Consider the following 15,890-nt stretch of genomic DNA (forward strand, 5'->3'; position numbering starts at 1 on the left):
AAAAAAATAAATAAATAAAATAAAAATAAATCTTTAAAATATATACCTTTTTATAGTGTTACTGGTTTTTGTTAACTTAATTACTACCCTTTGATATATTTGTGTAAAAGATTTAACTTTCCTATATTCTTTTCCCACAAGTGAGATCTTAACTTTACATGACTGATAGTTTATTTGCTAGTACATGATAGATAATAGACAGCTTTCACAAAGATTTAATTGACTCAAAAACCCTGAGAAACATAACTCTTAACTCTATTTAACTGTTCAGGACTGCCAGCCAAGATGGAGGCTTAAGTAGACACACTGTGCCTCCTCGCACAACCAAAATAAGGACAACAACAATTTAGAAACAAAATAACAACCAGAACTGACAGAAAATTGAACTGTATGGAAATCCAACAACAAAGGAATTAAAAGAGACACATTCATCCAGACTGGTAGGAGGGGTGAAGTCAGGTGACTGGGTGGAGAGGGGTCGCGGCAAAAAAGCGGTGGCACTGGGCATGCAAGGCAGCAGCTGGCAGACCTCAGGCGTGGAGTGGCAATGGGCAGACCCAGCAAGGTGACGATTGTGAAGCTGGGCATTATGCACAAGGTGGCTGGTGGACAAGGTGATCCCACATTCACACCCAGATAAACCAGGTGAAACTGGGGAGCAAGAAAGACCACACAACCTAGGGTCCCAGCACAGGGAAATAAAGCTTCAAACCCTGATTGAAAAACCCGTGGGGTTTGAGGTGCTGGGAGAGACTCCCAGCCTCACAGGAGAGTTCATTGGAGAGACCCACAGTGTTCTAGAAAGTACACAAGCCCACGCACACAGGAATCACCACCAGAAGGGCCCAGTTTGCTTGGGGGAAGCAGTGGAAGGGACTGAAATCCTACAGAGAGCAGAGCAAGCACCATTGTTCCCTCTGGGACCCACCCCCATATACAGTGTCACAACTCAGTGATGTGAGTTGCCCCGCCCTAGTGAACACCTAAGGCTCCACTCCTCACTACGTAACAGGTGGGACAAGACAAAAAAAAAAAAAAAATGGCCCAAACGAAATAACAGATCAAAGCTTCAGAACAAATATAGCTAAGTGGCAAAGAGATAGCCAACCTATCAGACACACAGTTCAAAGCACTGGTGATCAGGATGCTCACAGAATTGGTTGAATTTGTTCACAAATTAGATGAACAATGAAGGCCATGCTAAGTGAAATCAAGGAAAATGTACAGGGAACCAATAGTGATGGGAAGGAAACTGGGACTTAAATCAATGGAGTGGACCAGAAGGAGTAGAGAAACAACCAAATGGAAGAATGAAGAAGTAAGAATTCAAAAAATGAGGAGAGACTTAGGAACCTCCAGGACATCTTTAAATGTTCCAACATCCGAATTATAGGGGTACCAGAAGAAGAAGAGGAAGAGCAACAAGTGGAAAAGTTATTGGAACAAATAATGAAGGAAAACTTCCCCAATGTGGCAAAGGAAATAGACTTCCAGGAAGTCTAGGAAGCTCAGAGAGTCCCAAAGAAGTTGGACCCAAGGCACATCATAACTACATTAACCAACATTAAAATGAAGGAGAGAATCCTAGAAGCAGCAAGAGATAGGCAGACAGTTACCTACAAAGGAGTTCCCATCATTCCGTCAGCTGATTTCTCAAAAGAGACCTTGCAGGCAAGAAGGGGCTGGAAAGAAGTATTTCAAGTCATGAAAGCCAAGGACCTACATCCAAGATTGCTCTATCCAGCAAACCTTTCACTTAGAATGGAAAGGCAGATGAAGTGCTTCTCAGATAAGGTCAAGTTAAAGGAGTTCATCATCACCAAGCCCTTATATGAAATGTTAAAGGGACTTACCTAAGAAATAGAAGATAAAAAACATGTCCAGTAAATTGACAGCAAACTCACAATTATTAACAACCACACCTAAAACTAAAACAAACTAAGCAAACAACTAGAACAGGAACAGAACCACAGAAATGGAGATCACATGGAGGGTTAGCAATAGGGGAGTGGGAGGAGGAGAAAGGAGGAAAAGGTATGGAGAATAAGTAGCATAGAGGGTAGGTAGAAAATAGAGGGAGGGTAAGAATAGTATGGGAAATGTAGAAGCTAAAGAACTTATGACACATGGACATGAACTAAAGGGGAGAATGTGGGTAGGAGAGGGTGTGCAGGGTGGAGGGGAATGAAGGGGGCAAAATGGGATAACTAATAGCATAATCAATAAAACATATTTAAAATTTTTTTTTAAAAAGTTCAGAAAGCTGAGTAGGGCTAAGCAATAATTCCAGTTCAGTAACACTGAACGAACACTGGGCACGTGACAGTGGGTATGAAGATGATTCCCGTGAGGCCACTGCTGTTCAAAAATACACAGTCTAATGAGGGATAAACAGTCCACAGTCTATGGGTAAAGCAGTAAGTTAAATACTGTGTTTTAAATTTAAAGGGTGTGTTCACAGTGCTGCTATGGAAGCTCAAAGGATGGGCAGTTAGCACAACATAGGGTTCAAGAAAAGCTTTGTGAAGGGTGACAACATAGCTGTGACTTGCAGGGTAAGTCAGCACACAAGCAAAGGATATTACAGGCAGAAAGGACAGTATGATATGAACCACAAATAACTCAGCACTAGAGAACTATGCTGTGGGGAATGGAGTCAGGAAGCTAGAGGTATCCAGGGAGTGTATGAAGCATGTTAACAAAAGTGGGCTTTATTCTGAAGGTGAGGGGAGATTCAGGAGGAAAAGGAAACAAGCAGGGCTGAGTGAATGCAGGATTAGTTAGGAGATGAAGGAGTTTTACATTTCTAGTTTAGTGGGCAATGGTGTCAGTAACGGAAACAGAGAATACACAGGGGAAAAGATAACTCATATGAGTGTTTAGAGTTTATAGATCTAGTAATAGACAATGGACACAGGGATGTGAAGCTCACAGAAGAGACCAGGCCTGGATGCAGGTGGAAATGAAAACCTCTGGAGTAAAACAATTTTGAAAGTCAAGAGTGGATCAAGGACAGAGCCCTGAGGACCAATGTTTACATGATGAGTGGAGGAGACAGAACCATGAAAAAGGTAGAAGAGGAAGGGCCAGAAATGTTGTATCTATTGGACTTACCAATTTAAGATGTAGTAGTGAGCTTTATGACAAGCTTCAGTAGTTGTGCAAGGGGAGAGGTTGAGGAGAATCTAGATTTCAGTGGATTAAAGAGAATAGGAAGTGAGAAGGGAAAGACTGAAAGTGTTGATTATTTTTTTTTCAAGAGGCTTGACTGTGAAAGGAAGCAGTAAGGGTACTATTAGAGATATGTGAAGGTCAGTGGATGAGGCCTCTGAACTTGTTTCAGGCCAGGAGAAACTTTGGCATGTTCATGGCCTCAAAGGAGAGCGAAGAAAGGATGAAGATGTGAAGGAGAAGAGGAAACTGGAGGTACATGGTCCCTGGGGAACAGGAGGGCATGAGACAATAGTGCAAATGGGCTGGAAGGAGGGAGGGATAACTGCTGGGTTGGTGGGGTGATGTGTACAAGAAACTGACATAGTTCATGCTTATATATCCTTTGATGGGGGTGCTACTGAGAAGCACCAGTGTCCTCTCTCAAATCTTCCCAGCTGCTAAGGGCTCGATCTCAATCTTAATATTGAACATTTTACCCCAGAAGTCATGTAGGCTGACATTTTCTCTTTGCTTGCTGAAGGAAAAAGTAGCTCTCCCAACATATGTCATTTAAATAAGAGGTGATTTATTATGTTTGACCAAAAGGATTAAATGGAACACAAAATACAGACAGGTCATGGGGTGAGAGGGTCTCAAGTGTGGACTTAGTATGCTACCAGGCTCTCCCTGAGTTCTCCCTCTTCTGTTAATGCTGTATGTCAGCATCCTGGGTCTGTCCCGTGGGTGTGCCCCAAAGGGTAGCTGGGAAGGCATAATCAGAGACCGGTGTGTCACTATGACTCACACAGATATGGGTCCTGATCCTTGGGCTCTAGATTTTTGGTGCTAGTTTTCTGCAGAAATGGAAGGCAGCCACTCAAAATGGAGCTTGGCCATTCATTCACTGACCATTCCAAACAGGTGGCACAATCGCTTTTCCAATTGTTTAATAAGCAATGAAATGGTGATGATTAAATCAGGGTGCAGGAGAAGCCTGGTGTCAACTGCTGGCATTGCCATAGAAACTGATGGGCATCACCAACAGCATGATGATTCTCAAGGTTGTCTCCCCTCCTGATTGATTAGATCAAATATACCTCCTAAAAGAGGCCTTCAGGGACCACCCTACCTAAAATAACTCACCTCCTATACTCCCTCACTATTCCCTTCCCTGCTTTATTGTTCTTCCTTATATTTATCACTATCTTTGGGAGTTTTATTTGGGGGGGGGGGGTATATTTTTATTTGTTTATTGTCTATCTTCTCACTGGAAAGTAAACTCTATGAGAATAGACTGCCTGGCTGGCTTGCTCACTGCTGTATCCTCAACAACTAGCACATAGCAGATACTCAATTTTTTAGCAAACATATAAATATAAATAATTTTACAACACTGGGGTCGTACTATGCATTGTATTTTAAATTAAAGGCATTATACTTGATTTTACTTAAATTTAACAAAAGTAAAAGAAACATGTAAAACTGAAGCCATTGTTAGATTGTCCATCCAGGTAATATTTAGAGTTTGGAGTTATATGTGTGGATTTCAATATCCTTGGGTTCCCTGCTAAGAAATGAGAGCATATTAGCAGCAAAACTTCCCAAAAGAACCCATTTTTGTGAGCTATATTATTTATACATTGTTAACTTTAAAACATATATATGGTTTTTATTGTAATTTCCACATTTATTAGCCTTACATACTTAAATCGACTCATTTTCACATTCTTATTTCACATTGGGCTTAGCCTGTTAATTTTAATTCCTATGGAAGAAACGCGGCGTCAAAACGTTTAAACAACGTGTTTCAGAACTTTCAGAGAATAAATGAAAATAAGTTCCTTTCTCGTGTCAATGATTAGTGTTTAGGGACTGTGGCCGTAGCAGCCATTCGCCTCCGAACGGGAATGGCTGGACCTCGCGCCCCGAGGGCGCAGTGCCGTCAGGAGCCGCCAGGGGCCGCCACCGCTGGATGGGCCTCGGCAGCGCCGCTCTGTGCGTTGCCCGCGCCGAACCCGAGAGGAAACTGGACCCGCGGGCGCCGCGCAGTGCAGCCTGGGTCGGCGTAGCCATGGCGGCTCGTGTCCTTTGCTCCTGTGTCCGCCGACTGCCCGCGGCCTTGGGGTCGCTGCCCCGGGTTCCCACGCTGGCCGCCGCCCGGCCGCTCAGCATCAGGCTGTGCCCCGCGGGGACCCAGATCAGGCCCGGGGTTCCCTCCCTGGCGCTCCTGCAGGTGACTCGCGATGACTTTGCTGGGGCTTGACAGGGGTCAGGGATCAGCCCGCTGGAGAGGAGGGGGTCAGGCCGCGGGGCTGCGCCAGTCGTAGGAGGTGTGACCGAGGACAACTGGCTCGTTCCCCCTTCCCTTGCCTAACAGAGCTCGGTTGACCTTGCTCGGAGGCTGTGCGACCTAGTGATATTCTCGGGTTCGAATACCGGCTGCCACTTACTGAAACTCCAGGCTAGGTCGTAACCTCGCTAAGCCTCAGCCTAAATTTAAAATCGGGATACTGGTCTCTATCCTGTGGAGTTGCACCCAGGCTTAGAGGAGTTAAGGTAGAACACCTAGAGCGGCGCTTGGTAAGCCCTCAGAATACTATTGGTTGTCATTATCCTTAAGCGATACTGGTAAAGATGATGGTAGCTTTCTAGGGGGAAAACTAATGGCAGGGTGCAGAAGGGAACCCAGGCTGGCCCATAACCTTCTCTTGAGCAATTCTCTCCCTGCATTTCCCCCTGTGGCACCTTTTGTCTGCTTCTGGGCCTCTTGGAAATAGAGAGAGGAAACTACCTGTATTTTTAGCATATATATATATATATATATATAATATCACATATATGTGTGTGATATATATATGATGTGTATATATGATGTGTATATATATATATACATCTCATATATATATATATCTCATATATATATATCTCATATATATATATATATATGATAAAGCCATTACAAGGCTGAAACTCTCCTTAGGGCAGTGATTTTTCAACCCTGCCTGCACATTCAAGTCACCTGGGTAGCTTAAAAGAGAAAGAAAACTCTCTTGCCACTCAATTCTGATTTACTCTCTGGGATGAGGCCCCAGACTGGGTTTTTGTTTAAGTTCCTCAAGTGACTTTGAAGTGCACCAAGATTAAGAACTACTGTCTAAAAGTAGGATAGACTCCCAAGGTCAAGTTGAGAAACCCCTTTTTAATTTCCAGAACTTCATTGTAATAATGTTTAAACCTTGACTAAGATGTTAGAATAAAAAGTTAGGATTCCTGGAGCAAAATCACTCAGAATCTCTCTATAGGTGGGTCCTGGGCATCTGTTTTTAAAAGCTGCCAAGTGATCATTTTGCGCAGCTAGTTTTGAGATTTACTGGCACTGTAATGGATTCATTTGTAGGACATTGTTTTATTGCCTGAATCGGAGGTTGAAAGTGTCATCCTGAAATTAAGGGATAAAACAGCAGTATGTGGAGTTGCTGAGTGTTTTTTTCCTTACATTGGCTTCAGCATTCAGCTAAGAGGCAAAACATATATCCCTGTTTTTAAAGTACTGATACTCAAACTTGATTGTGTGTACAGATCACTTGGGTTAAAATATAGATTCTGGTAACAAGCTAAGAGTCTTTGTTTTTAAAGGACTTCCCGCAGGTCCTGCTGCTGTTGGTCCTTGGATCGTGCCTTTAACAGTAGGGTGCCCAAAGATGTCTCACTACCTTTGCTTGGTTTTCATGTGCAGCAGAGGAACTGCCTATTTATATTTACAAAGTGGTTTTGACTAAGTGTTCCGATTTAACTACCTTATATCCTTTGTGGATTGAAATGGAGAGTAAATACTTCTTCATTGAAATATACTGAGGGGCAGATGCCTGCCTGCCAGGCATTATACTAGCCTGTTAAGGGATACAGAGATGGCTACTAAGAAGGATGTTCACATCTTCATTGGCTACTTTGCAGCAATTATGATAAACTTGCCTGGTCAGTCCCTGCTGCTCCATCTTCCCTAGGCTGTTCTGATACTGTTTTCTCTTGGCTTGTCCTCTTTCTCTCTTCTACTCAGTGGGCACTTTTTCTGTCTAGCCTGATCCTTAAATGTTGGTAATCTTTAGAGATCTCTTAGCACACACTGTTCCTGGGCTGTTTCTTCACTTTGTTGTTTTCTATTGACTGTGTGCCAGTCACTCCAAACCACCTCCAGTCTCTGTTCATCTAATTTGGATGAATGCTCATTCCACCCATTCCCAGCTGTTGGTTTTCCTCCTCAAAATTCGTCTACCATGCTGATCTCAGAGCAACCATTTACTCATTCTAGCCTTTAAAAAAAAAAGATAAAGCAGCTTTTTGGGGTATAGAAAGGTAAGACTATAAAAATATGATGTAGGAAAAACAAGGGTAGTGGTCTAAAATGGAGCCCTGAAGTCCAATATCCAATACTTGACCTCTGCAGGCCCTGAACCTAAACTGTCTGCTGGCCAGAGCACAGAGAATTTCAAGTTCTGTGGGACGAGGTACCCAGGTGAAGACAAAGCACTTGGTTCAGGGAAAGCTTGACTATTCTTCGTACCAGACCAGATGACATACATGACAATGATCGACTCTGGGCTGTGGTCTGTCCACATCATTCATTCCCTAGTAAGACAAACCTGTTTTGACTCACTCAAGGTCCGCAGCCCTGGCCCTGCCTCTTCAGTGTCAGAGCCCATGTTGGTGTGCCACCTTGCCCTTAAAACTCCAGCAACATGAACTAACTTCTTCACACACAGACACACTACATTTTTGTGCCTCCTTTTCTTTTCTTGACCTGCCTTTCCCTCCTTGAATAATCTGTTCCTGTCCTTTTCCTGGTTAACTCCCAAGTCTCCTTCCCTGCCTCTCACAGACTGAATGATAACTTTTGTTACTGAAGCAGCCTACCGATCCATAACCTTGTCATGGCTCTTGTCTCATTTTATTACTACTGAAATGATCTGTTTGGATTGGTCTTTTCCATTAGACCGTAGCTTTTCTGAGGGTAGAGATCATGTCTTTTTGTCATTCCAGCCCATAGCACAGTGCATGTCATACAGGTAAAGCTTGCAGGCTGCTGAGATGGTCATGTAGAGGCAAGGTTTGCCATATGTGAGGACAGGTGTGTATACAGTGCAGAAGCAAGAAGAGGGAACTAACCCCTAGTGAGTATGGTCTTGAAGGTAGCAGTGTTACCAGCAGTCAGGGCAGGTGTAGCACCACGTGCTAAAGCCAGGAAATACCCGGCGCACACTTATGGGTGACCTTCAGGGTCAGGGAGAGGGTAAGGGAGAGGCCCAAGTTGAGGTGGAAGACAGCAGGCATATTGTACAGGGTGCTGCTGTATGGCCACTGAAGTGTGTGGATGTTCTCTGCCTAGGTCAGGGAGTGAACATTAAACAAGGTTGTTTGGAGGAATAAATGAGACCTTTTCCCCCCAGCCAGACATGCTGAGTGACCCATAGGCGTGATAGGGAGACAATGAGAAGAGTGGAAATTGGCCCTGAGGTTTCTGGCTAGAGCCCCAGGTGATGGAGGAGGAAAAGAGGTCTGTAAGCAGGCATTTTGCAGGCAGCTGGGTAGGGAGTTCATTTCCAAACTGTAGAGTTTGAATGTCTGTGCTGCCTGGGTATTAACTGTGCAGGGGGCAGTTTGTAGAGATGGCCTTTAAGGCTATCTCCTTAGGTTTCTTTTGAGTTTCCGTCAGTCAGAGATGGGCCTCAGTGGAGAGAAGATGGGTTCTAATGGACACTAATCAGATTCGATTAGTTTATACTAACCCAGAGGGTAGTCACTCTTTTCTTGCAAATAGTGCCTTCTCACATCTGTGGGAGCTTTCTGTTAAATAGAAGTTTTAGGTGTACATCTTGGGGAAAACAGTTAATATCAGAAACAACACGTATATTATTATTTTTTTAAATGGCTGAGATCCAGCAGAAGGAGGCAGTAAGGAGTAAGACCCCCCCACCTAGGAAGCCTTTCTCTGCCTTGGTTTCTTCATCTAAAATGGGGTGATAGTGCTATATGCCTCATACTGCTGTTAGAACTAAAGGAGATGATATACGGAAAGTGTCAGGGCAGGGTCATAGCCTGACTGAATGATAAAAAATCAATGAAGAGGTCCAAAGGGGAGGCATGGGAGGAAGCAGGATCAAGTGCTTTGGGGGTACACCACCCAAAAGCCACAAACATCCTCCTGGGCCTGCTGGATAGCCCCGCAGAGCACCTGTGTGCATGTCAGGCAGTGCTCTAAGCCCTTCCCTTTGCTCACACCTCACAACAGTCCTGCAAGGTTGGCACTCTTGTTTATCCCCATGTTGCAGGTAAGGGTACAGATGAAGCAGTCTCATTCCACGCTCTGAGCTCTCACCCTTCTAACTCTGCTGAGCCCACTGTAGCTGCCCACTTTACCTTGCCATGTGGCCTCCAGGTGGAAACTCCTTTAATTTCATTTTTTAAAAGATTTTATTTATTTTTAGAGAGGGAAAGAAACATCAATGTGTGGCTGCCTCTCACATACCCCTTACTAGGGATCTGGCCCGCAACCCAGGCATGTGCTCTGACTGGGAATCGAACTGGAGACCCTTTGGTTTGCAGGCTGACACTCAATCCATGGAGCCACACCAGCCAGGGCCTCTAGTTTCATTTAATGACATCTGCCTATCTGGCCTCTGCAGGCACTTGCCCTGCTGCTAGGGATGCTGCTGACCCCTGGTGGGCCACAGCTGTGTAGAAGCATCCTCACCAGCTTCCTCTGTGTACACAGCAGCCTCCCCTTTCTCTGTCCCTCTCAGCACTGGTTCCACGTCCCGCCACTTCTTGATATACACAGATGGGCCTCCACTACATCCTTCCTCTTCAAGTTCTTGTCTGTCATTACCACAGTTAGTTCATTCCTTCTCCCACTTTCTCTTTAATCCTTTCTACTACTTCATTCTATCTGTGGCTTGGAAACCTTCTAGTCATTGATAAGGCCTGGTGACATTCCCACTTCAGCAATCTCCTTAACCCATCCTGTCATTGGAAGGGAAAATACACTAAATTTATACAGAAAAGAGCAAGTCTTCCAAACCTCTGAAAGTACCCAGAAATGTTCTTCAGAACATCTATAAAACTCATCTGATCTCCTCACTTGCTGATTATACCTAACTTCAGTGCCTGAGATATTTTTGTTTGGTTGGGTTTTTTTTGTTTTTTTGCATGATAGTGCTTACACAGAGGTGTGTGCGGGTTTGGTTCATTTGTTTAATTATGATTTTTCATGGACCTTTGTGAGTCTCAGGCACCTGAGCCCCAATAGGCAAAACTTATTTTCTATGGGAAATACTGTAAGAACTCCAAACCATACTATTAAAATCAATTTTAGAAGGCAAACAAACCAGTTCAGATTAGGGACTTCCACAGTGAGCAAAACTATCTGAGTGCTATTTTGTTTTCTCTTGTTCTGCATGGTACCTTCCATGGCTTTAAGCTCACTGACCTGTGAGATGGAAACTTTCTCACATTTCATAAAGGAGTCAAGACCCAAGTGCCCAGTTGAATTATAAACAGGTGAATATCAGAGATTTGAGATGATCATGGCAAAGATCAGAAAGGCTCATAGTTTGGCCGGTGTCAGTAAGGTGTGGACCTGAAGGGAAACAAACTAGACTGTGACAACTGTCAGGCTCCGTCTTCCTCTCCTTTGGGTTGGTAGCCAATGGGCCAGATCAGACCCTACATATATGGTCCTCAGTGAGCTGCCTCAGTTTAACATGACAGCTCTTTCCATGTGGGTTACTTTGACTTGTGTGTGCCCATTAGAGGTGGTAGGCACTTACTGCTGCAGTGCCTGCTGCAGATGACATGAGGAAACTTAGGCTCTTCTGCACACATGGAGCATTTTAGTCTCATGGAGCAAAATGAATGTCCAAACTCTGAGGGAAAGGGAGGCCCATGTTTATGCTTCCGAACTGCTAGAGCTTCTGAGATTCCCCAGCAGTGAACCAGTGTGGCCTAGGAGCCATAGTCACAATCAGATGAGGCAATTCTCTAGAGCACAGGTGGCAAGCAGAAGGCCCGTGGGCCAAATCCAGCCTAGCACCTCGTTTCTACCTGGCAGCAGCACTGAGCTCCTTGCCTCTAGTTAATGAGTAGTTACATTTACACAGTCCTAAAATTACATTCAGCCCTTTGAAGGCAACCATCAGGCTGATGTGGCCCCTGGTGAAAATGAGTTTGACATCCCTGCTCTAGAGCCTTAAAAGCTTTGTGAGAGATACCTAACACAGGCAAGTGCATTTATTTGGAGGCATTTTAGGTTCAGTGTTTCCTTCCTGCCTTTACCCTAGGTACCAGGCAGAATTACACAGCTGTGCCGGCCATATAGTGACGCGCCCCCTCTGACAATAGAGGGCATCAAGGACCGTGTTCTTTATGTTTTGAAACTGTATGACAAGATTGACCCTGAGAAGGTAACTGATGTGGTTTAAATGTTTTTTTCTTTAGATGATATTTAATCACATGATACAAAATTCAAGTGGTCCAAAAGGACATTCAGTAAAAAGTCTCCCTGCTCCCAGCCAGAGGTTCCTCTCTGGGAGGCAGTAGTGAAAGCAGCTTCTTGTGTATCTTTCCAGAGGTACTCAGTACATGTGCAAGGAAGTACACACACATGTGTGTATGTTGTATGTGCTGTGTGATCTGCACCTCCTACCCTTTTATAAACCCTAGGGGTAGTGTACTGTAAACACTGTTTTGCACGTTTCTTAACCTTTGGAATTTTTCTTATAGTAACACACAAAAAATTCATCCTTTAGTAATTAAAACTGTTGTGTGAGTAGGATACTGGTATTTGTTTGTTTGTTTGTTTGAGGTAAAAACTGACACGTAACATTATGTTAGTTTCAGGTATTTGTGTATATTGTGAATTAATCACCATAATCTAGTTAACATCCATCACTACACAGTACAAAAGCTCTTTTCTTGACATGAGGACTTTCAAGGTCCACTCTCTTAGCAACTTTCAAATATGCTGCAAGACAGTATTATTCACTGTAGTCACCATGCTGTATGTACATGACATGACACCCCCAGGATAGTTTGTTTGCATGAGGCTTTTTGAAGATTGAGATCTAAATTAAAGGCAGGTGATGATAAAGACAGTCTGCTATTCTTGAGGAGAAGGAATATCACTTCTTTTTTTTTTTTTTTTTTTTTTTTTTTTGGAATATCACTTCTAAGGCGTACTCCTAGTTGTTAATAGGGGAGCAAGAAAAACCAAACTCTCCAATGTCATTCAGAGCAGTGATCAAAGATCTTTTTTTTTTTTAAGTTTTTTTTTTAAGATTTTATTTATTTTTAGAGAGGGAAGGGAAGGAGATAGAGAGAGAGAGAAACATCAATGTACAGTTGCTGGGGGCTGTGGCCTGCAACCCAGGCATGTACCCTGACTGTAATCGAACCTGCGACATTTTGGTTCGCAGCCCACGCTCAATCCACTGAGCTATGCCAGCCAGGAAAGATATTAATTAAATATATTAAGTGAAATCCATCATTAGCTTTGTATTTGTTGTTAACCAGTTCAAAACAAGGTTAAATTAGTTGACATGTAAAGCACACCCAGTATATGCCAGCACACATTAAATGTATGTTAGTTATGGTTCTTCCTATTTAAAAATAAATTTTCCATATAATGATTAACATTGTACCATTCAGTTGTCTTGCAAAGCAAAAGTTCTGACAGCCTGATTTTGTGTTTGGTGTCTCTTTTATTGCAGCTTTCAGTAAATTCCCATTTTATGAAAGACCTGGGCTTAGACAGTTTGGACCAAGTGGAGATTATCATGGCTATGGAGGACGAATTTGGTAACACACACAGGCCGTGTCTTGGGTCTCCATATTGTGATTCTTGATTTGGGTGGATTAAAGTGAAAGGAATGTTGGGAGTCTGAATTGGGATTTGAATCAAATATATAAATAGAAACATGAAGTTCCCCCTTCACAAAAAACCACAGCCCCATACACATACCTTGGTTTCCTGCTGTGCTTCCTGTGCACACTCCAAGTTGTTCTGGTTTGGTACAGTTGTGCAAATGAGACCATTCAAGGCTCCACAACTAATTTTGGAGGCAAATTTCCTGAATGGAAGCTAAGAGACTTCTGTGCTTTCCCACAGAGCAAAACTTAGTTAAGATCCCTCACTGATGATGCTAAGAGGCATGGCATCCATTGCGGTCGGGTGGGTATGGGCTTTCTTTTGGGGTAATGAAATATTCTATAATTGGATAATGGTGATGGTTACACAACCTTGTGACAATACTAAAAACCATTGGATTTTTATACTTTTCAATGGGTGAATTTTCTACTATGTGAATTTTATATATGTATATATATTTTAAAAGAGGCAACCATTATACCCAATATGATACACACATTGTCTAGAACAGTACTGACTCACAACTGAATGGACTCAGGGTTGCTAGACACTTGGCATCACAGAAATGTCAGTGCTTTCAGCTGAAGGGTCTCCTTTTTCTGTACTCATGCACTGTTGTAAACTGTACTTTCAGGGTTTGAGATTCCTGATATAGATGCAGAGAAGCTGATGTGTCCACAAGAAATTGTAGATTACATTGCAGATAAGAAGGATGTGTATGAATAAAGTATCAGGTAAGTAATTTGACTTATAGAATGATGTTCTCCCATAGAATTAATCTCTCTGGGTTTCTTCAATAAAGTAAGACTCAGGAAGAAATGAAAACTGGAAATGCACGATTTTCACTGCTTATAAAATGTACGCCCCTCTGGTTATCTGTCAGTCTAAGAGGGCCAGCCTTAATGATCGATCATCTGTATCCGTGAGGCGGGTTGAGAGAAGTTCATTCCTGGATAGACTCCCTTCAGTGTTAGCCCTCCTAAAAAAACAGTCTTGTAGAAAACACTGCGAGTTAACCCAGAAGCGGAGACCACTGCCTCCCTCACTCCAGGCCAGCCCCACCTGCTATGCAGGACGTTGGGATGGCCTTTCTGTTAAGTCTGTTTAGCCTCTTGTGAGCCTCAGTTTCCACATATGTAAAATGGGGATAAAGATAGGACCTACCTGGGACTTTTGTAAAGTTAAAAATCAGTGGTGTATGTAAATTATTTAATACAATGCCTGATAGTAAAGAAGTCTGTCAATAAATATTAGTTATTGTTATTTGGGCTTTAGGATAATCAAATGATAAAACTTTTTAAACAAAACATTGTATTAGTGCTTGTAACTATATCCAGTTATTCTGGATATAGCACCTCAGAGATCTTCATGGAATGTTAGTAACAATACAGCAAAAGTAACACTGAACTTCCTATGTCTTTTCCAGATCCCTTTCCTTCACAGATAGAAGACTTGGAATATACAGAAGAGTGTCTGGCAGGAGAACACATTTTGGCATTACTGCTGACATTGACAGAGTAATTCTGTTTAGACTTGTATTTAAATTGTCTAAGTGTTTTTGCCCTTTGAGAATAAATCTATAAAAATCAACATTTTTGTCAGTCTTTAGCTTTTCAGTGATGTCTAGAAAGTGCATTTTTATATTGACTTTGCTTAATATTTTTAAAGACCTGTCTAATCTGCCACTAGTATTCATGCAGAGCAAAAAGTAAGACTTTTTGAGCAGTGCACTTGGAACAAAACAGGCTTGCACGTGATGCCTCTGATCAGAATTACGATAATTTTAACATTTGGGCAAAGTACTGGCTATTCTAATCCCAAAGGCAGCTGTACATTTTGCCAAAAAAAAGGCATATGTGGTTGTTTGTGCTTAAGATAGGAGGCCTCACAGTACTGCCACTACAATTATGGCTTTTGCTAGCATCTTAACCACCCACTGCCCAGAAGTACCCTGTGCCCATGACTGTGTAGCTGTTTCAGGTCTCAAAGGACCCAGATTAAGGAAGACAATACACTGAATCACACACACAGGTAATTCCTTGGCAGTGCTATTTAGAGTCTCCATGTACAAACAACAGTAAAAGCCCTTTAGCTCTAAGAACTTAACTGGAATGTTCTTTGTATGCCACTCTAGGAAGGCAGCATATGGGCCACATGCAGCATTCCAAAGTGTGTGTGAATGAGAACAGTACAGATGGCATGACGTGCATGTAGTTCTAATTGCCTCGGAACACCTGTGCATCTGCTGTAGGCAGTTCTCTTTGTGAGAATGACTGTATGGCCTGTCACAACCTGTCTCTGGCCCATCTCTAGTTCTGCCACACCACTCTTCTCATTGTGCCTCCTCAGATAGCAAGTGCCTCTCAAATATCACGTGCCCACCATCACATGTGCAGTACCCTGCCAGTGGACTGAGCACCACACAGGTCAATTGTATGCCTCCATTCCCAGGAGTGCACCATTTGCTATGGGACAGCTAGCACCCATATGATGTGCCACATTCCGATTACCCTGATGTAATCAACAGAAAGAATGTTGCTAGAATTGTTGAACCTGAGTCTGATCATTGGGGAACATCCAGAAGGTAGGGCTTTAAAAAAAACAAAACGATGTCATGGGGAAGGACAGGTAACTAAAAAGGAAACTGGAGACATCAACTTCAGGAAAGTATGGGGCTGGGAGGATGGGGAAGAACAGGAAACTGGAGGACAAATGAGATATGTGCAGGGAACAAGACATCACTTTTCTTGGGAATAATGACCATGTTATGGCGGTCTGACTAACCTATTCTCACGATGAATGCACTGAGTGCTTAGGG

The 15,890-nt window shown here is 43.0% G+C and overlaps 1 protein-coding gene across 1 annotated transcript; it reads left to right on the forward strand.

Moving 5' to 3' along the window:
- Positions 1-5,177: 5,177 nt before the first annotated feature.
- NDUFAB1 (NADH:ubiquinone oxidoreductase subunit AB1) lies at positions 5,178-14,657 on the forward strand. The gene is made up of 5 exons (XM_028530297.2): positions 5,178-5,386; positions 11,487-11,609; positions 12,915-13,002; positions 13,707-13,806; positions 14,499-14,657. Exons 1-4 carry the CDS (start codon positions 5,225-5,227, stop codon positions 13,796-13,798), a joined length of 465 nt encoding a protein of 154 aa, XP_028386098.1. The 5' UTR covers positions 5,178-5,224; the 3' UTR covers positions 13,799-13,806; positions 14,499-14,657.
- The last annotated feature ends 1,233 nt before the right edge of the window (positions 14,658-15,890 follow it).

This window comes from Phyllostomus discolor, chromosome 3, assembly GCF_004126475.2.
Source record: "Phyllostomus discolor isolate MPI-MPIP mPhyDis1 chromosome 3, mPhyDis1.pri.v3, whole genome shotgun sequence".
Classification (NCBI taxonomy): Eukaryota; Metazoa; Chordata; class Mammalia; order Chiroptera; family Phyllostomidae; genus Phyllostomus; species Phyllostomus discolor.

Coding starts and splice junctions, on each gene's coding strand:
- NDUFAB1 (XM_028530297.2), top strand. CDS start 5,225: ATGGCGGCTCGTGTCCTTTGCTCCTGTGTCCGCCGACTGCCCGCGGCC. Junction 5,387..11,486: donor CCTCCCTGGCGCTCCTGCAG/GTGACTCGCGAT, acceptor CCTTTACCCTAG/GTACCAGGCAGAATTACACA. Junction 13,003..13,706: donor GGCTATGGAGGACGAATTTG/GTAACACACACA, acceptor CTGTACTTTCAG/GGTTTGAGATTCCTGATATA.